The 22,549-nt window shown below is 41.9% G+C and overlaps 1 protein-coding gene across 1 annotated transcript in view; it reads right to left on the bottom strand.

Moving 5' to 3' along the window:
* Positions 1-22,549, bottom strand: part of LOC119656105 (relaxin receptor 2) — a 330,485-nt gene that overhangs the window by 186,532 nt on the left and 121,404 nt on the right. Inside the window, exon 2 of the mRNA XM_038062420.1 lies at positions 6,355-6,591. Coding sequence (XP_037918348.1) covers positions 6,355-6,406 — 52 coding nt within the window. The 5' untranslated portion in view covers positions 6,407-6,591. The remainder of the gene's footprint in view (positions 1-6,354; positions 6,592-22,549) is intronic.

Raw genomic sequence — 22,549 nt, forward strand, 5'->3', positions numbered from 1 at the left:
AGGGTGGCGAAGCTGCATTCGACTCCGTTGTAAATTCAGTTAAGAAACTCATAACGGGAGCCTGTTCAGTTCTCATTCTCTGGAGGACATTCAGCCGTGACGGACCTTTTATGTGGTAGTGGATGCGGAAAATTGGAGAGCTGCGAAAGGTGCTGTCTTAAGCAGTCGGAGTTCACCAATTTTCCTATAGGCATAAGGTAAAGTTCCACTCCCTGCTTTGGTCATTTTCAGGCGAACCTTCTAGTCGCCTAAAATACAAACTTATCCATTATCAAAAACGATAAAATTTACCCGGTATTTTTTTTTTATTACGAAAAAACATGGGAGGAGAATCTAGAAGTTGCAAAGGAACGAGGCCTTCTGAACTTTAAACATGAAATTTAGAGACCTGCATCCACTTGAATTGTACTTTACGTAAACAATGACCTACTTTCCTTCAATTTTCTTCAGCGTATACTTAATACATGATATACATCCTTAACCTTGATCCATTTTCAGATTTTTTTGTCTCAAAAGCCTATAAGAAAACCTATCATCCGGAATTCTAGATCAAAACCACCTGATTATGTAGAACATAATATGTAGGTCACCGCGAACGAATAAATCCCCTTGAATTGGTAAAATGTCCTTGTCTAGTACAAACATTTTCTAAATTGCCTTTGACGAAAATCGTCCTAAATACTGTTTAATTTTACATAAAAACGTGAGCAGAATTTCAATCATGAAAATCGTTGATTTCTATGTCATTCCCACGGAAGTTTACTTGATCTAAAAATATTTGCATATTATAATAATGACATTTCTTGACACTTATAGGTAGTGTTATAGTAGTTTGGCTCGTTGAATACAAATTGTAAATTTTATTAAATTGTTCCCACTAATAAACGTGATCCGTAAATTTAAAGCTTCTGACCAGAATAATGTAAAGCACCCAATTTCATTTTGGAAATATGCAGAATCATAAGTGTAAAATTTCCGTTGTCTTTGACATGGATTCAGAATCATAATCGTGGAAAGTTTCATCCAAATCTTACTACTATTAGCAAAGTTATATTAAGTCAAAATTGTTGCTTTAATAAGCTGAACATTCTGTGCCTAAGCGAAGTGAGATTGTGGAACACTGTAGAGTATTCCTCCCTTTGTTGCAGCACCGTGCTCTTGTACTCTAGAAAGTCAAGTGGTGGCAGAGGCGAATCTGGTGTCTGGATGTTACTGACGACTATTCCAAGATGCACACACTTTTGACGTAGGAGGTAGATCTCGGATAAACAACTCCGGTCTAGGTTAAGGAGTATTACAATTGTATAGTGCTGTGTACCAATGGTACTTCTTATGAAAAGGAAAAGGATGCTTGCTACCTGTAAGGATGACGTTGTGATCGTGATGGGTGGCCCAAATGTCAACGTGGGCTCTAATAACACCTGGCTCGAACATGAGATGGGGAGGCATGATCTTCGTGGCCGTAACAACAACGATGAAAAATGAGTAGGCTTTTGAAACTTTCACCGGGTAGTCATCGGTGACACATTGTTCGAGTACAAGGCCTGTCACGAGATCAGTTGAATTTCGACGAACTATCAACAAACACCTAATCATGTTGACCATATCGCGATCAGCAGTCGATTTACAAATTTTGTTCTGAATGTGTGTAACAAAACAGATGATGACATCGGCCTCGAAAGCGAGCATCTGTAACATGCGACCACGGACTGCTCCTTCAAGCAGAAGCGAAATTATGTTCGGCATTAACGCACTTTGCTACCTCGACTGGAAGGGTTCAATAGACAATGTCATCCTTCTCAAAGAGAGGAGCAAGGAAGAATTCTAGGAAGCTAGATCACACTACATCGCCCAGAATTTAAACGGGGAATTATAGATGGTTATTATTCACCCTTGGTGGGGTATAGCGCGTCAACTTCACCTACGCGCCATTGTTCACGGCAAGGTGTTGTTATTGACGTTTTGGTAGCAGTAAAGTTTCGAAATTTGCTCCAACTCACAGGACATAATTAGCTAGACTAAAAAACTACTCTGAGAGATTCATAGCAGAAAAGAAATAGAGATGCACCATGAAAATACTAGATGGTTGTAATCTGAGCGGACCGGCCTAAACTCAATATAACATTCAGTTAATTAAGCAAACTTCAAAGACTATTTTGTGTCTTCATCATTAGGACTATGAGAACATGACCAATGGTATCCTAACAGATCCTTCCGGAATTGACTCCTCTTCATTTTCATATACAGATGGAAGCGAGAAGGGCAAATTTTCAGAATATCCGCTGGTATCAACCAGTTACAGTACAAGGTTGTCGTACGGAAAGTCGCGGTTCAAATCTCACTGGTGGCAGTGGGATTTCTATCGTGACTTGAAGTCGGACACCAGTCGACTCACATTGCCTCCTTGAGAGTACTATAATCCTATAGTCTACCGTTACGGTCTTGAATGAAGTGCTCTAACACACTTCAACACCCTGATCCAATTGGATTATTGCGCCAACGATTATTATTTTTATTATCAGCGAGGCAGAGAGCTGCCTAAACCAAAGAAAGAGTGACATCCGTTCTAGATAGTATCCTAAATTACTGGTCAAGGACCACTCAAGTCTATATTGATAAGTAATTTGAAACACGATTGAACAACAAGGCAGAGGGGAGCAAATATTTACCATAGCCGTAGGAGGCAGAACATTTTGATCTGGCAATCAGACAGCTATCAAACCCCTTCAAATTCAATGAGGACCAAACTAGTAGGAAATGCCTTGATAAGTTATGGTTGGTTCATAAAATTAATACTAAACACTCCTGGGTGCATGCCATAATAGAATAGAGAGCAATAAAGCAGCAGATAAGCTGACCAGGTAGGGAGCAGAAACACCGCTCTATGGAATTCATGGTCATATACTTAGAAAAGAAGAGAAACTATTAAAGGAACTATGGTGGGAGAACTTGTAGATGAAATGGCACGAAATATGCTTCACCTACCCCAGCCACTTTGACATAGTTGCATGTCCAGACTTGGAACAAAATAATGGGGGCGGATATAGAGTTTTTCATACGTAGAACGCCGTCGAGGTCAGTGCCGCAACGCTTCATAAATATATAAATCAATCAACACTGTCAATGATATCTAATTAAGAGACAAATGGGAAAGGTATGACAATCCGTCAAATGAAAATAGCCTACCACCACTTCAAATCCAAAGTCCTTCAGCTAAAGTTTATAACACGGTAGAAGAGCAAGTAGATTCTATCAGGATAGTCGAAATATTTAACGAGATTCATTATCTAAGAACCGCTGACCCCTCCCCCAGCACGACTGCACACCAAAGTGGTATTAAGGACGTCACCAATAACGAGAAGCTTCACTTTGAAGCTCGAATTCCTCAAAGATTTTACGTCAATATAGGACGTGAAACTCAAAAGAGTAAAGAAACCTGATTACAGACGCTTGAATATTCAGACAATTTCGGACCTATAACCCATTCCACCCATCCAAGATTTTGTGCATTATTTCGCCAACTGTCGTGTTTTCTCGACCTTGGATCTCGCCAAGGTTTACTGCCAAATCCTTGTAATTCCCAAAGATATTTCAAAGATAGCTATTTGCATGCCATTTGGACTCTTGGAGTACACATGAATGACTTTTGGTCTGTGCAATGGGGCACAAACCTTCCAGAGATTCTTCTACTCACTACTAGGCAACTTGGATTTTTGTTTCATCTGCTAGGATGGTATTCTGCTCGCTTCATCCAACAAGTGCAAGGATTTGACACATCTCGAATGAATTTTTCAACGCCTCCTTAACAATGGTCTAGTTCTCAGCATTGATTCCTCCAACAGCTAGTGAAATTTCTAGGCCATTCCATCACCCATCATGGTGTACAATCAAATGCAGACAAAGTGCAAGCAATCGCGAATTTTCTGATGTCCAAGGCAAATAAAAACCTTCCAAGGGCATGGTAAACTACTATCATTGTTTCCCGCCCAAAGCCGCTCACCACCATGCCCTACTTAACGCCTTCCTGTCCAGTCCGAAAACCAAAGAACCACGAGAGGTTGTGTGGACTCCATAAGCCACCAAACAGCAACTGGTAGACGTTACACTTTAGACATTTCTTCTGAGGGATGCACCCGTAGATGCATTAGTTGAAATCTCAAACGACACAGTAAGCATCACTCTGAACCAGATAGTGAACCAAAGCTGACAGCCATTGGGTTTCCTTTCAAAGTGGTTGAATTCCGCTTAACGAAACTATAGTGCCTAGGCTCGTAGGCTATTCGCCGCGTATCAAAACTCAAATTCTTCCGTTTCCCTGTTGAGGGCACACCGTGCACTGTGTTCACGAACTACAAACTTCTAGCTTTTGCCTTAGAGCAGAAGCCCAACAAGGCGTCACCTCGCCAACTCTGATACTTAACCTTCATTAGCCATTTTATTTCGGACATTCAACATGTGTCAGGTAAAGGTAGCTTTTTTCGCTGACGCTTTGTCTCGGATCTTTAAGATAAACTTCCCAGTTGATTTTTCGGCAATTGCTGTGACCCAGCAGTCAGACTCCAAATCCAAGTTCAAGAAGTCCCCTATTTTCGGCTCGCTTTATATATCTGTTGCGAGATTTCCGAAAGGGGCCTAGGCCATGTATTCCGGCCGCTTCTCATAAGGAAGTGGTTCGCTCGGTGCACACATTCGGGCAACGAAACGGTTAATCCCAAGCAAGTATTCACGGTCGTCCATAAAGGAGGAAGTTAATTCTTAGGCCAGAGAGTGCACTTACAGGCAGGACTGTAATAGGAGTATTCTCTAGGTCAACAATCTGATTCCACACCGTACATCTCGACATTGTAGGACTTTTCTGTCGAGAGTGGATTCCGCGCTTTGGTGTTCTAGTCGTAATAATCACTGGCCAGGGGAAGCAGTTCGAATCTGCTCTCTTTCGGAGCTTGGGAGGTTTAAGACGAGAGCGAACAAATATATAACAATCGCAGTCCAATGGGATGCTGAAACGTTAGCATTGGATGCTAAAGGCTGCCATTATAACGTACGGCGATCCATCCTAGTCTTGCAGGTCTTGCCTTTAGTTTTACTTGGCTTCCATACAGTCACCAGCGAACAGTTTGCTGCCAACCCAGCTAATTTGGTATATGGGCAGAACCTATGAGTTCCCAGCGACCTGGTCTTCGGCAAGGGAGACGGTCTTGGAAACGGCTGAAGTTGAAGAAACGAGGCAGTCTGGGAGCCCTCGATATCGTTATCGAATAACAATAGACTTTCGAAATTTGTAGGGTACTAACCCACTAATTTCTATCCCGTGAAGTTGTCTTTTACGACAAGCAGAGAATACTTTGAGTGTTTTCTTACACCTTAGGTCAATGGGTGGCGATAGTATTCAAAGTAATCCTAGAACAAGTGAAGGAAAACTTCAAAAATCTGACAGACAAAAAGCAAATTGATTTGCTCTCCAGAATTTCCTACAGTGTTTAGTATTTTTCAACACTTCTTCGGGTACAGGGAAAGTCTTGTCTTCAATTGATTTCGAGTAGGTCTCTGATCTATTAAAAAACAAACTGGTCCATTACAAAAAGCTGTAACAAGGCTGTATCTACCCTTTAAGAAACGACATTCTAGATGAATGAAGGAGTTACAAAGAAAAACGCTAATTTTTTAAGCACGAATTTCTGAGACATGCATGCATACATTGGAGCCGTACTTCACTCAGAGGACGACCTGATTTTCTGTAATCTTTCCCCCTAAAGCTAGTACCTAAAACTAAACCTTTGCGTTCCCCTTTCGCAAATCTGGAAGAAACTCTATTTCCTGGAATTCAAAATTAAAACGACATGATTACAGAAAACACAGTATCTACGTTGCCACGAATGAGGAGCTTATATTTCTTGCAGTGAATTCCTTAGAATCGGCAAAACACCTTCATCTAGCATAGAAACGATTTAAACTGGCTTCTTTTGACAAATTGACGAAAACACTTCAATCTCCATCCAACAATGCCTAGAATACTCTTCAATTTTACATAGAAACGTAAGTAGAATTTAAATCCTCGTTTTCTATGTCATTTCCATGGAGAAGGTTGGCTTGACATTAAAACACTCGTACAATAAGGACATTTGCAGACATATCAGGTTTCATTGAAGCTGGGTTCGTTGGATATAAATTGTATTTCCAGCTTTTGTTCAAAATAATATGAAGCATCTTACTCTGGAATTTGTTTACCTATGCATGCAGGATCCTAAGTTTACAACTTGCTTCCAGCTCTTCCATACTGAATTGCGGGAGCGTAATCACTTATTTCTACAAAATCTTATGACTTTTATATGAATGAATGCAAATAATACTCACATAAACAGCCAAAAGCGAACATATAAATGATTCCGCGAAATAACGTTGTCATGATGATAAGTCCTTCCACATGGGATCAAAATAAAATTTCACTGTAGTTGTTTTTTCAGGAGCGTATCCAATATTCTCCCTTAACGACGTTGTACTTCAGTGCAGACGCTCTGAAGTTAATGTTTGATGATCAGAACCTTCGAGCTGCTTCCCAGAATTCGAAACTTTGCAGTGCAGATTCATATCCTGTAAAAGGAAAGTTGACAAAAAAAAACATTAGATGTAACCACCCTTGAAATTTATAGCTACTTGTGGCAGCATACATATATCACAGAAGAAAATTTGCGTTTTGAAAGTCCGTCATTTTGCAAGGATTGATAAGGGAAAGAGATGGAAGGACAGACTACCGAAGGACACTTGTTGAAGGACGAAAAGACATTTATAGCGAAGCTGCTCCTGGCAACTTTCACGCTAATCCCTCCGTCCTCCATCACTACTGCTGCGGAAGTCCGGATAACTGCATGAAAAGCAATTTCCTAGACAATCCGTCGTTGTGAGCTGTAACAAATTTTTTACCAATAACCCTTGTTATATGCAAATTTTGTAGAAAAAGGATACGAACTAGCCAAATAGTCGCTCGGGAATCCTTGTTATAGAAGTTGGACAGAGCATTTTAAATTCAATTTGAATGTTTGTACGTGGCTTTTGCATATAGAGGCGAATTTTAACATACATTAAATGTGACATGAAAAAAACCTAAATACCGCAGGAGATATAAAATGAATATTTAAAAAGGCTGCAAAGTCCAAGGGTAACAGATACGAAGGAAAATCGACAAAATTCTCGCGTATTCCTCAGGCTAGATATAGCTTTCAATAGAAAATTTAAAGATTTTGAGAAACGGACTGCTCAAAATGCTGTGGACGACCAAATGGGGGGGGGGAGCAAATGGAGCAAATGGAAATTAAGAGCAGTGGAAATTATGATATTTTCCTTGAACTTTTTACTAAAACCTAAAAGTTAATTGGATAAAATAGGAGATACAGATCCTTCAAAAATTGAATAATCATTTTTAGAATTCCATCAAAAGAGCAAATTAAATAATTACTAATGAAGTGTCTGACTTCTGAAGCATTTTTCCTCCCCTTAAATTCGACCATTTAAAGGAACATATGAGAGGAACACATACTGCTCCTAGGCAGAAGCTAATTACCTCCCACCTATTCATGAATATTTTGTTATAAAGAATTTTTTTTGCGATTTCAATTTCTGCAAAATCAAATCAATTTCCTGAGAAAGAGAAATTTATACAGCATCCATACTGGAGTTCAGATGAGGGAGTCCATTACAGAATGATTTCACCTTCCAAATATAAAATTGAAAAAATAAACCTTTCACGGGAGCAAGATGATAGATACAAACGGTTCTACGATTTCCCTATATAATATTTTCTGAAAGAAAGATTGTTCCTTTTAATATTATTCTGACAATCTATGAAGCAGTAATTTCCAAGGAAAAGCACAAATTTGAACTACAAGGATATTGTTAATTATAGTGGAATTGCACCAAACTTTCCAATATTGTGGCTTACTTTATAGGTCGTATTTCTGCAAAATTTTGTAGTTCTTGATAATGACATTAGATTGAACAATGGCAGATTGCTGAGTGGTTAAAACACAAGGCTGCCATACGGAAGGTCGCGGTTCAAATCTCGCTGGCGGCAGTGGGATTTGTATCGTGATTTGACTTCAGATACCAGTCGACTCGACTGTGAGTAAGTACCTGAGTCAAATCAAGGTAATAATCTCGAACGAGCGCAATGCTGACCACATCGCCTTCTACAGTACAGTACTGTAGTACGGTCTTGAATGAAGTGCTCTAACACACTTCAAGGTCCTGATCCAATATGGATTGTTGCAGCAACGATTATTATATTAATGCTCTATCAACTACTACTGGTAACACTAAATATCTTCATCATCGTAGGAATAAAGAGCAGAGGCGCCAAACTACCTTTGGTTTGCTTCTAAACTCCCGTCCACATTCGGCGATGAAATAGTCGAGTTGATTAACTGTCAATGGATCATTCAAGTGTGTAGCTTGAAAAGCGGCAGATGCAAGACCAGTTCCTTAAGGGGGTCATCCCATGTGAAGGCCGCTTTTTTTGCCTTTTTTTGAAAAATTATTTTGAAAGACTGGATAAAGATAGAAACGTGATTTTTTCATCATATGTTTATTGATATCTCTAGTATATGTGATAAATTTTTCAGCTTGATTTCGTAGCTAGTTTTCGGAACAGGTGTTAATTTATGCACCCATCTCCAAAAAAGGTGTTTTTCTGCTGCCACATTGGAGGGCGCTGTATTCATCTGAGGGAAAAAAACTAAACGGCATTTTAATGTGGACAATATTCTACGGTCCGCAAACTAGGATAATTAGAAAATATTAAAAGGTAAATTTTTGGTGGGCTTTTAAACTTAATTTTCTGGATTTTGGTGTTTTTTTACGGCTTTTTTTATGAATTAAAAAAAAACTACCCTTCCGATTGCAATTATCCTAGTTTGCGGACCGTAAAAATATGTACTAAAGAAGTCGTGAAAATTTCAAAGAATTTGGTTGGATAGATTTTCAACATGCAGTTTAAAGAAAAATGCATTTGAAAATTTAAATGTGATTATCAACAGTAAAATTTTAGCTCACCATTAATCTGCTATACCTGGTCCATAGAGAGCACCCTCCGTTTCTTCAGAAAAGTCTTGTAAGGCCGATTGGTGCTCTCTAGTGCCAATTGTGGCTCTTTTAGCGAGGTCAGTCGATCGTCGTTCGGAACGCCAAATTCGCGCTTCATTACGGCGGTCAGCATAAACCTGACATATGTGACCAACTTGACATCCCATTGTCACTAGGATTTTGAGAATGCCATTGAATCCTACATTGAAAATAATTACAGCCAGAAAAGTGGCTATTTCTACGACTTTGACCCTAGAATGAAGGTTTTTAGGAGCGAAAGTTCAGATCAATGCATTTAACGACTCATTGTTATTCTGGCTCTCTGCTCCTAAACATCTGTTCAAGAGAACATCTCGTGACAAATCTTCGTAGATTGGTTTGATGACTGTTTGAACTTCTTCAGTCAAAGGTGCCTTCTCGTGGTGGAAACTATCCAGTTCTCCGCCATTTGCACCAACTGTCCTCGCCTGCTGGACAATTTTGATGCTGAGGATTTTCGTCCGTAGAACATTTATGGAAGAAGTCCAAATTTCTTGCTTTATTCCTTCTATCGAATTTGCGTGTCGACGAATAGCCAGCCCAGGAAATGTAGTGAGGTCCTTATCAGTAAGTTTTCCAGCCCCTTTTCCACCAATGCCTTTGTGATTCTTCTTTGCATTTCTAAGCCGCGTTCCCATTCTTTTCTCGACATGTCCTAGGTATTCCTTTTTTACTACTACGTATATTTTATTATTTTTAGAAATCTGCAAAAATACCGGAGCAAACTCCAGCAAAATCCAATATATAATATACAAAACTTGTCGCAATTGGAACATCCATGTTCATGCTTGCTAAAAGTTTCTTTGCTGATGTTGATGTCCTTTTTCTTCTCTGATAAATATCGATTCCCATGAAATACTCGTTTTTTAGTGCGAGCATGACGTTGAACGTTAAAGCGATCTCCCTTCGTATGATCCATTTAAAAAAATCACTGAACACACAAACAGCACAATACTTACAACAAAATATAACTGAGTATAACTTGAACGCTTTTCAGTGCTCACTCTAGACTGGATTATCCTTTTTATTCCAAACAGCAAATAAGTTTAGACAATTGATTGGTTTTCCATCTTTTTATATTTATACCTGTGTTCAAATTTATAAGGCTCAGGTAAAAAACTAACGGGTAAAAAAAGATTCGATGCTCTTTCTCATCGAGTACTCTAGCCGCGGATGCAAACTCCTTACCTGTTTAACGCTGTAATTTCTGAAGGACTCGGAATATCGGAAAATCCCTTTGTCCACATATTCTCCACTATATATAGATACAATTGATGCAAAAAAAAAAACGATTTCTCCAACCCGACACACGGGATGCCCCCTTAAAGGCATCGAGGCACAATATAACTTGTGTGCCTCGCTCCATGTTTGCGATAATATCCCGAATCAAACAAGTAACGCCGTTTACAAGAACAAACACTAGTTCGGATCAGTACATCATCCGGATGGCTCGTGCGATTCAATTTGGCTACTCGTTTCACCGATAATTTCTCTGAGTCAGCTCGGCCTTTCGTTTTAATAATCTCAAATTAGGATATCATTCAAGGGAAATTGCCTTTGGCCAGAATTGTGGAAGTAAACACTGTACTATGTTTTACGGGCTCCACTTCGGCAATCTGATCCTCTAGACCGGCAGAGCAGTAGTGTGGAATCACTGGCGTCATCCTCGGCAACGGGCTCTGTTCTGGTTCTTCAAGCAGATGTGCTCAGCATCTTTGTGATCTCCAAAGCAAATCTTTTCGCTCTTCGATTTTCCAGCCCATTGAGCTGCGGAGAACTGCGCTTGCTACATAGTACCCCTATCGTGGAGGTGAATGGAATTCCCTTTCACGCGCTAATATCGTCTATTTGACAGGACGAGTCGATTTAACATTCCTGCAAGCATCGATATAGTTCTTGCAGCAGATGTCTGGAGAAGTATACAGCTCCGAGCATTTTACAAAAGTGACCGTCGATTTACCAAGGTTTTCTCTGGTCAAGTTTTTACAGCACGATCCATTCATACTCCCCTATAATTCCTTCCTGCGTAATTTAATTCCTTTTCGAAATTTCATTCAACGCTTATAGGTAAATAGGCATCAACCGGACTTCCTCTTCCTATCCCCTCCCCATTATTAGTTTTCGCCCTTTAGACAGTTACATCATCATGGCTCCGTTTCGAATCTAACTAGGATAAGAAGTATGTAACATTCATGGAAGTGTATGAAACCGTTAGTCATGTGTTACGTACTGATTCCTTTCCGAAACGCTGTACTACAAGAGTCACAAGTAAAGCTCAATGTTTTGGAGCGTATCTACAACGACAACTCGTTGGACTATGGAAAGTGGAGCAGAGCACTGATCGAACCTCCTCTCCTATATATCATTCTGCGTTTAACGAAGTACAGAATGGCCGGTCCCTAGAGAGGTCCCTGTAGATTTAAATAGCAATCAAGAGTATCTGGAACATTAACGGGGCCATTACCATAACCTTTTTGTGTATTCTGCTTGCGGTGCCTCGATGAGATCCGAACCTTGCAGCAGTGCGATGTGAACAACCTGCAACGCTATCAGTTTCCCCTTTTTTTACATCGAAAACCTCCTTTTGAGCAGGCAACCCAAATGACTCAGAACGTCAACCACATTCTTGCAGGCCAGTCCAAGGAATCCATAGTGGTTCCGGAAATTTCTTCCGCTCCCGCATCACTTATAAAACTGCCGATCGACAAACTGACAGCATCGGTGCATGGCCTTTGATAACTTCGTCCCCAATCAAGAGGTTGATAGGTACGTACAGGCGGCCAGTGTGAGGAGCCCCCCCACGTCGCTCTGATGCCACAAACTTCTAAATTCTGATTACTGGGAGAGCATAAATTATCCGGCTTAGATCTCCAGAGCCAGCCCGCAGTGGTTACACAAAAAGCTGCTCCCCCAGCTTCCAACTAGCGATCCGTTTGAAGTCCCCAAAGAACGATTGACGCAGTGTCACCAGCCAGGTTATAGCTAGAGGACAATCGCAAAGGAATTTCCCCCTCCTCTCAACAGCTCTGACAATGCGAATTGTACGGTGTGCCACGTCTGGCGTAACAGTCCCTTATATGTCAATGCCCCGTACAGATCGGCGTAGTAGTGTACGAGTTATTGCACGTTTGACCCAAAAAGTCGCCAACGGAAACCGACTACACCCATCGACAATCAGCCCCGCCCCTCTATGTTGATATAACTGGGAACAAAAAGAAGGGTGAGTTAAAGCGTGTCGTCCAAACTGTTCAGCACCACTAGCACTGGCCTGCCAATATGGAGGATGCCAACACTGAGTACAGTGTCCTAATGCAACTTGGATGTCGGTCAGAATTGCTATGTTATACTTAGGTCTCGGATCGTTACAACTCCCACTTTGAATACATCGATATATTTTAAAAGATCGTACGACTGGGCTACACTGTGCGTACCTGAGAACACTCCCGACTCCGCAGACCATCCTTGATCTATCAATAAAGAATACCTTATCGTATCCCTGGAGCATATCATTGGTCTTTTATTCTGTCTTGGTGGGAAGTCTCGCCCCGAAATTTCTCTTCAAGCTCGAGTTGTTTGTAACGTAATCCGTTGGGAATGGCTAGGAGGTGTAGAAGTATATTAAGGATATCTTGTGGGCAGGCTCGCCGCAAGTAGCACCTAGATACGCTGTTCTTAAGTTTTAACCCTAATTTAATTGTATTTATTACTCAAGAATGGGATAGACTATGGCTGTGTACATTCAAAGGACTATCCTCGGTCTCCCATCTCCTCACTCAACGTGGGGGGCTATACAAAGCCCTCAGTTCTATGTTTCCGCTTCAATTTCATATAGGGCCCTGGATCCTTACACTGAAGGAAAGTGCCAATCTTTATCCGTTTGACCACGGGGGATGGAATTGGGATATTCTTGTCTCGACAGTAAATAGCAATAGCTCCCTTGTGGGTGGATTTATACTCAGTTCGCATCTTGCAGCCCACAGGGATACTTTCGAAAACGCTCTTCCATAATGTCGCTGATATCGGAGCGGAACATCTCTGACAACAATTTCACCACCTTCACCTCCTCCTGTCCAGAATATAATTTATTTATTTATTTATTTATTTATTTAATGAGGACAATACACAGAAAGCAAATTTCTTATTACATATTGTCCTCAGAGGGAGGAGCAAGTAAATGACATATTTTGCGCTTAAAGCTAGAGAGGGACATAGAGTCAAAGGAACCAAGCTGTAGGGCATTGTAGGACCGGCAAAACCTCGGGATCGGAGAGTGAAAGTAAATCTCGAGCTCCGCGAAGGGTACATCAAAAATATCCGCATTACGTGTGTTATGAGACGAGGCGATACGGAGAGTAATATCCGAGTTGGCGGAGCAGTCCATCAGACCATTGCAGAGTTTGAAAAGAGTACACATATCAAGGAAGATACGGCGTTGCTGTAGGGAGGGGAGATTGAGGGTGCGGAGTCGTGACGGATAATCAACCCGTGGAAGGTTCTTTTTGTAAAAGAGGGTTCGGGTGAATTTGCGTTGTACAGCTTCAAGAGCGCGGCCGTCACGGATGCGATAGGGGGACCAGACTACAGAGCAGTATTCAAGGATGTTTTTGACAAGGGAATTGAAGAGTGTTAAGGAGGGCTGGATTGAGGTAAAGTCGGACGAGGAACGTAGGATAAAACCAGACATTTTGGAAGCTCTATTGATGATGTCAACGAAGTGGGAATTGAAACGAAGTTTATCGTCGAATATTACACCCAGGTCTTTGAAGGAGGTCAGTAGTGAAAGGGGTTGACCACTGAGAGAATAGGAAAAGGATGATGGGGAGGGTTTCAGGGAATAGCGCATCCAGTGGCATTTGTTGACATTCAGTGTTAGCTTGTTGAACGAACACCAACGGGCTAAATTATCAAGGTTGGATTGTAAGAGAGCACAGTCCAATGGAGAGGAAACAGAGGCAAACAATTTAAGGTCGTCTGCGTAAAGCAAATACGGACAGGTGAGGATGGAGGCGAGGTCATTGATAAAAAACAGGAAGAGTAGCGGGCCAAGTATAGAGCCTTGGGGAACACCAGAGGAAGGAGAGAAGGAACGAGATGAGTGACCATGAAAAGAAACTTTGCATGAACGGTATGAGAGATAGGAGGAAAGCCAGGAGATGACTGAGGGAGGGAACTCTAGCGAAGAAAGTTTAGAGAGGAGAATGTTATGGTCAACGGTGTCAAAGGCTTTGGAGAAATCAGTATAAACAGCATGTACCTCCTGTCGTGAATTCAAACGTTTAGCAACAAAGTTGGTAAAGACCAGAAGATTTGAAGCCGTTGATCTATGTTTCACGAAACCATGCTGCTCTTTGACAATGAGGTGACCGAAGTGCGCGGTCAACCAGTCGTTGACGTATCTTTCTAGGATTTTGGAGCAAGAGGAGAGAAGGGAAATGGGGCGGTAGTTCACAGCAAGGGAAGGGTCACCGCTCTTGAGGATAGGAATGATGAGGGCCTCTTTCCAGAGACGGGGAAAGTAGCATTCGTCTAGACTTTTGTTGTAGATTATACACAGGGGGAGGGAAATGTGTTTTCTACAGTTAAGGAGGAAGAGATTAGGAAGCCCATCGGGGCCAGGTCCAACATTGGGGTCAAGGTTACCAATGAGGAACTCAACCAAGGAAGGCGTAAGGAGAGGAATGGCTCTTGATTCGGAGGAGTCAGTGGTTATGAAAGGTGAAGAGGGTGAAGGGCTCGAGGGAGAAAACACTGAAGAGAAGTAGGTGCAGAGAAGGTCGCAGGATTGTTGTGGGGAGTTGGCAGTGGAGTCAGCGAAGCTGATAGAAGAAGGGACAGAATGAGTTGGGTAACGAGAGTTGCGAGCGTGAGACCAAAAGAGTTTTAAGTTACCGCGGGCAAGGGCGGCTTCGACGCTCAATAGGTACCTTTTACGCGCCTTTCTGACCATTGACTTCACAGTAGATCGTATAGCTTTAAATTGAGCAAGGTCGGCGTCATTTTTAGAAGCCCGAAACTTCTTCCTCAGTGTATGTTTCAAGCGCATGTTAATATGAAGTTCCGTTGTGAACCAAGTTGGGAAAGAACGTAGGCAGGGAGGGGAAGAAGGGACATAACAGGAGAGGAGATCAGAGAGGATATTGTAGAAGGTGTTAAGAGCTTGATCACACGATGAATTACTTAATAAATGAACCCAGTTGAAAGACGCTAAAGCTGAGTTCAGACCGTCAAAATTGGCTTTGCGGAAGTTGAACTTAGTGGGTTTACGCTTGGTTTTGGGTTTTGAACGAGGGAGCTCCGCTTCAAATTCAACCGCGGGATGGTGAGCGTCGGTTTTTACATACGGGGATGTGCCAGGAAATAAAGAGAGGTGGCGCTCGGGGAGGTTGGAAAGGAAGAGATCGAGAGTGCGGCCCAAGGAGTTTTTGGTGGTGTTGAAATTCAGGGCAGAGCAAGTATACATAAAGGAAGAAAGTGGGAGGAAAGAATGGGAGAGGTTGTTGGAAGGAATTGGAAGACTAGGATGATTAGGCCAGTTGAGCATGGGGAGGTTGAAATCTCCACAAAGGAAGAAAGGGAGGGAAGGGAATCTGACGGTAAGGAGATCAGACAAACTGTCAAACAATTCTTCATACAGGTGAGAAGGGCTAGCACAGGGTACATAAACACAAGAAACAATGAACGGGAGGAAGTTGGGCGGGGAGACACGAAGAGCAACACAATCAAAAGGAAAGCCAGAGGAGGAGAAGACGAGTTCAGCGGGGAGTGAATCTTTTATAGCAATTAGGACTCCACCGCCAGTGGACTTACGAGAAGCATCCCGGTCCCTGTCACAACGGAAAGTTGAGTACCCTTCGGGGAGCTCGGAGTATAATATGGCATCGTCTAGCCAGGTTTCGGTGATACAGATGGCATGGTGTTGCTGAACCAGCGCGGATGAATTGAAGGCCCCCAGCTTGGTCCTTAAACCCCTGACGTTCTGATAAAACATACGGACAGTGAACATGGATCCAGTTATATAGCTCGGCGAGGCAGGCGGGTTGCCCTGAAATTTACCCGCGAATTGGGGCGCTTATACGGCTTTATGAATACTCCTTCAGGCCAGAAAGAAGGGTTGCCGAGGACATCAACTTCGTGTGGGTAAGTAACCTTGAACGATGCAATGACCCGGTCGGTGTTGTCGTCTTTTGTGAGTTTAATGCAGGACAGAGGAGAAAGTAAACCAACTTTGCTCCTTATATACTCCAGAACATCGTCCGTAGACGTTGTGAACGCTAGCCTGGAGATGAAGAGCTGTTTAGGTGGGGACGCCACTTTTAACTTGGGGCCACTGGTATGGCTGGTTGAAGTTCCAGGATATATGGCGGTAGCGGGAAGCGGAGCTTCGTTGGCGACTGGAACGATGTCAGAGAGTGGGGCGGCTGTGTTCCGATTCAAAACTTGCTGAGGAGGCTGCGGATATTGTCCCCTCGTAGGCGCGATGGAGTGAGACAGGATCGGAGACTCGGTGGACCGTAACTCGTCGCATGGGGGCCGCTGGATTAGGGGTGTAGACCCAGTGGGAGCAACCCTGATGTAGGAGGGCATTGCAGGCGAATTCAATACAGAATGAGAGGCCTGGTGCAAAGACTCCTGAGACGATGTTGAGGCCGCATTGTTATGCACAGTAGAAAGCGCCTTTTCGGAAGCCACAGTCTCGTCTAACGGATTCCTGAGCCGTCGGGAACATGCAGATGACGACGTCGATCGCTGCATTTTAGGCACTGCACCAGTGTTGCGGTTCACGTAATCGGCGGAATTCAGTGATTGGGCTGAATCGGGGGGCTTCGTATGGTCGTCCTTGGCAGAAGGAGATGCAGACACAGCTGGAGGTACAGTAGAAGAAGCGGCCGGTAGAGGGAATCCATTTGACTTCGGTACCAAAGCGGAAGTCTCAATGGCACGCTGAATGGCGGCCAAGGTCGAGGACTGTTTATTGAGCAACTGTATTGCATCAGACAGCGTAGAGCCATGGCAAGTGTTGCAGCGATAAGAAATGTTTTTAGCGAACTTTGCTCGAATCTCTAAGAATACTGCGGGAATACCTAGACATTTGAGGTGGTAAGATTTCCCGCAGTATCCGTCGCAATCGAGGAACTTAGAGCGCGCGGATTCAGGCTCGTTACACTGTGCGCATCGGATGTCGTAAATTGGAGGTGACGCCATTATTCAATAAAGTAAAATATAAAATAATTGCCTACAAATATGCAAATCGCAGGTGAACTATTATGCACAGACAAAAAGTTGCGTCGATTAAAATGAAAATGTAAACGGAATAGCACGCCGAAGGGGGCAGGAAAGAGTAATTTGGATAACAGGATTATACACTGCGAGATTGTTTGAAAAATAGAAATAAAAAAGTTCAGGGCAGATTTCCACAACTTCGAACCGACGGCTCCGCGATTGAAAGGCAGACGCTCTCGCACTGAGTTATATATAAATTGTTAATTTGCAATGCTTGCTGCACTATAAAAAATGTCAACACGCAAGATGAAAAAATCCAAAACAGTAAGCCAGTAGTTAGACAGACCGTTAAAGCCGCTATTCCGACTGTAATTTTCACTTGAATTCACCAAAAGAAAACACCTTCACTTGAAGTAGTTAATACCACGAGGAAAGTAACGAATATGGAAAAATGTTAATGATAATGCCAAATGCAATCAGTAAATAATTCGGAAAAAAATTAAATTAATTCGGAAGGAAGCAAAGTCACAAGCACTCAGTTCAGTTGTCACACTCTTGAATATAGAATAAAAGCGCCAGAAAAGGGGCGTGACCCTAGGGTATCTTTTTACTCTCAGCTCTTATCAAGTAGATATCTCCCAGATCAGATTGAATTATTTTGATTTTTAGCATAGAGATTACCCAAAGCGTGCGGTACCCCTCAATTATATTCTGTTTAGAACCTTCTTGATGATTTTGGTACTCATGTTGTAGAATCATCATCGTGGAGGCTCTGCCGCCCGTTTCGGCCCTTGGCCTTCAGGATGTCCTTCCTTCAACCATCCATTGATCATAAACTCTATTTTCCAAATCTCTCTGATGCGCTGCCTTCGTCAACAGGATTCGGTCAGCGCTTTCGGGGTTTCCCTACTGGTCTTTATCGTTCTGTTATTCCTTCGAATACCCTTTTAGGTATCTAAGTACTATGAATAGCCCATTGTAACTTCCGATGTTTGATTAATTTGGTGGGAGAATCATCGATCCCATTGGAGCGTGGAAAGGCGGTCAATCATACGGTCATGCGTATATCTGCAAATTCCTTGACAAACATCCAGTAACTCTGACGCCGGCTGATCATATGTTTACAGATTCATCTTTGAAAAGACATACACTGTCGTAACCACCAAAAGAGAAGAATGATCAATAAATGGCGATGAGTCTTTTCAGATTACAGACTTAATAATTTTCACCGACGGGGGTTATGGAGGGCGGCGTACAGGTGTTCTCGGCAATCCGATTATGGAACTAGCCCGACCCCTCGGCAAAACGACAACCATATTCCCGGCGGAGATATATGCCATTCCACTGGCAGCAGAAGAATGTCTGCGACAAAAATGGAGGGGCCGCTCCATTCGAATCTGCAACGACATTCAGGCGGTATTACCAGCACTAAGCAGCAACGACATATCAAGCCAGTTGGTGTGGATTTACCATCAGGGGCTGTGAAGCTTGGCCGACTGAACGAAACATTCCTGATGTGGGTGCTGGAACACTCTCACATTGCTGGTAATGAGAAGGCTGACAGACTGGCTCGCCGAGGGTTTGGATCCACAATGGTGGGACAAGAACCAACTTTTGGAATCCGACCATCCACTGTCAAGTCTACTATGAAGGGTTAGACTACCGCAAAACTACTTTTTTGGAGACGTCTCGGGAGATTTGCTGTCAACGGCTTAAATTTTAATATTCTTCGCTGAAATTTTGAGCAAATATTTTCAACATATTATTCTATAATATTGTAATATTTTCATTTAATATTCATTCATCATTTCCATTTTCCACCGTACACACCGTGATGGATGGATACTAGCAGGAGCAGTCTGAGACTAGTACAGTTGCGGAAAGCAATAACAGAATGGTAGGTCCCGCGACGGGTTTACAGAATATTTTAGAGGTTTCAACCAGTAACAATTTAGCATGCGTGCCCCTGATTACATATGTCTATTTATGAGGGATATCCCCTTCACTAAAAAACAGGCATAACACAAACCGGTTTGTTTTTCACATAACCTTGAAAATAGAAAGTAAATGCATTATGGAGTTGCAAAACAAGGAGAACAAAAGCCTTCAAATGTTTTCTTAAGATTTATTCTCCAAGCAATATCATCCATAATTTAACGCTTTCAACAAGACTCTTAAAAACTGTAATCAAAATGGAGCACCCTTTTTGGTTTTGTGAACTCAAGAATGCCAATGTTAAAAAATATATACACGTGGCCTTGGTCCTCTTGGAAAGAGTAGCCTACATAAAAGATTCCTATGATGATCCTTCCAAAAGTCAAGCAGGCTGAGGGTAATAAATTCGTCATTTTATGGACATTTCAATAGAACGCAGCCTGTGGGATCCATATTCACATATTCAATTTGTTCGTAACAAGTTAGCAATTCCTGATAAGCGTTGGTGTCGATATGCTCCCAAAAATCCAATTACTGATAAAATTAAGTAATATATTTGGGCTTTTGATCTTAATAGAATATGATGAACAGTTGCCAGCTGGCTGTAATATTATAGCTGACACTAATGGAAGTGTAAATATTCAATGCTCATTGATTAATCTGAATTGTGAAACGACAGGCATAAAACTAATTGGGAACATTTTTTCGTTCTTGACATACATATGAACTGCACGTAGAATGCAGATAACAATAAATTGCAAATATATATTTGTAAGACAGTGGAGATAACAACAGAGTCTGTATGGCATAGTTGCACAAAGTTCACTTGCATTACCATTTCGTATATTCCCATGCTCATAAAAAGGGTAACCCACAAATTTTCGTTTTCAATTTGCCTCTCTGCAAGCAATGAAATTTGTGCTAATTTTGTACCAATAAAACGTTATTATCGGCTATGTATGTTATGGCCAAGATATTCCAGTTCACGCTGCATAAAAGGTATCTTTTTGGTGATCTATCCTAAACAGCAACTCATCTTCCGATACCCACAGTTCTGAAATTTTAAATTTCCGCAAACTTGAAAGTGCTTCATTCAATGCTTCATCAAAGTGTGGGCCCAACAAGCTATTTTTGCAGGTAGAAACCGTACCATCTAAGCCTGGAACCAAGGTTACCTCACCGATCCGAAGAACGGAATCAATCCTAGATTTGTGTACCAAGTAGCAAGAAATTATATCGAATTATCGAAAAAGTGTAATTTTTCATCCCTGGGAGCAAGGATTTACAAAAGATTAATTCATCACGACGCATCTCTGGATTGGGAGAAGATCACACAGACGTGACAATATTCGCAATGAAGCAAGGTTACACCCGCCAAGATTACAGAATCTATTCCACAGAGGATTTTGGCACGTCGGGCATCATTAGATACGGCGGCGAAACTCCTCTTGATTTCGTCAATCAAGGGACCGAAAATCAAACATGAAGTATACAATCGCAGTATTTTCGAAGCCGTTTGTGGGTCCAGCAGCATATGAAAAATTGTCCAAAACGTTTGAAGCTATGTGCCGCTCATGGAGAAGACCACATCAAAGCCATTTTATTGATGTTACCAGATATCATCATTAATTGTTGATTTGTAGGGTCCCCTATGTGGGGCATAACACGTCAAACCCATCTACGCGCCATAGTTGACAGTTTTTGACAACGCACTTCAGATTTCTCCACGATTTTCTAAGAAACTAATGCTCTCCTCTCAATATTCTGCGATGTATGGCTCTGGGGCGACTAACTCGTTCGTTAGCCTGAGATAGTAGGTTCTATTGCATAGCATAGTTCATGTAGCTGTCGCCCTTTCTCAATATGTGACCTATGTGACCTGGGCCAAATGCACACAAAAAAACGTCTTGTTTGATATTAGTTCACAGTATCCCGACAACACAATACAGAAATGATTTGTTGGAAGCTTGGAGTTTTCAAAGAGTAATGGTTATCACTTTCCACATGATGCTTCCATAAAGCAACGCGGAGAGAACATTGCTGGGGATCTCAATATCAACTCTATGTTAGGGTTCCGATAACTGCATTTTCAGATTTGGACAAATCGGCAATTTCAGTTCAAGCCTTGTTAACGCGACGAACAATATCGAATTCGGTGCTGTGATCGGCATCAAGCACGCTTCCTAGATATACAAACTGCTCGACACTTTTAATGCTCTGGGTATTCAAGCATATAGAAAAGTCCGGTGAACAAGCAGGCCGACCCCCTTTGCCTCATTTTCCAAATCCAGAACCCTGGGTCAAGGTCTATCACCCAGTGAAAGAAATGAAAGAAAACAGATATGTCATCAGTGCAGGCTAGGTGTTAGAGGAAATATAGCATCGTCCGTTGAAATCCTCCACTTACACCAGTCAAGGCAACATGAAGAACGCCACCGTCAAGAAAAAGAATAAGTGTCGGTGACAGAACGCACCTTGAGAGATTTCGCTTTGAATTTCAAATTCCTCTGGGATTTTATCTCGACGCAGCACGTGCCGTATAGTGTCGCTTTTTATATAAGGTCATTTAAAAAGCCTCCACGGATTTTTGGATGAATTCAGAAAAAAAGCTTTCTTAATTGAAGATTAATTTTCATCAAGCACATATTGATGATATTGGTGGTAGCTTCATAATTCCATCGGTGTAGAACTTCTGTGGTTAATCAGCGAAAAACTTTGCGAAATGTTTTTCAGTGGCTCTTTGGCCTGCCAATTTTTTAGCAATAAGAAAATTTTGTAAGGACCGAAACAAATGGGGGTCAGACAATGCAAGATCCTAATAATATGGCGAATGGAATAAAACTTCCAAACCATCTGTCGTCAATTTGTTTCGAGTCATCAAAACTGTGTGGCCTGGCATTGTCATGGAAGATAACTCTTTTTCTATTGACCAGTGCTAGCCGCTTTTTCATGATTGCCTCGTTTAGCCGGTCAAGCTGGGGACAGTAGAGGACCACGTTTATCGTTAATGGACAATTTTCTTTCAATCCTCCAAACATTCAACATAAATTTGTTTACCGATGTTTAGTGACTCCGCTACCTACATATAGCTCGCATGTTAGTTTTCCTTAATTGTTTGCATTATTTCATTGACTTTTACAGCCGACCAGAGCAAGGGGCATCTTCGACGCCCAAATTTTCGGAATGGAATCAAACAAACCAGTCCACAGTCCGGCGTTCATTCACAGGATTTTCACCGTACACTCTACGAAGTTTTCAGCATATTTTTGCAGCATTTCTA

Source organism: Hermetia illucens, chromosome 4, assembly GCF_905115235.1.
Source record: "Hermetia illucens chromosome 4, iHerIll2.2.curated.20191125, whole genome shotgun sequence".
NCBI classification, from domain to species: domain Eukaryota; kingdom Metazoa; phylum Arthropoda; class Insecta; order Diptera; family Stratiomyidae; genus Hermetia; species Hermetia illucens.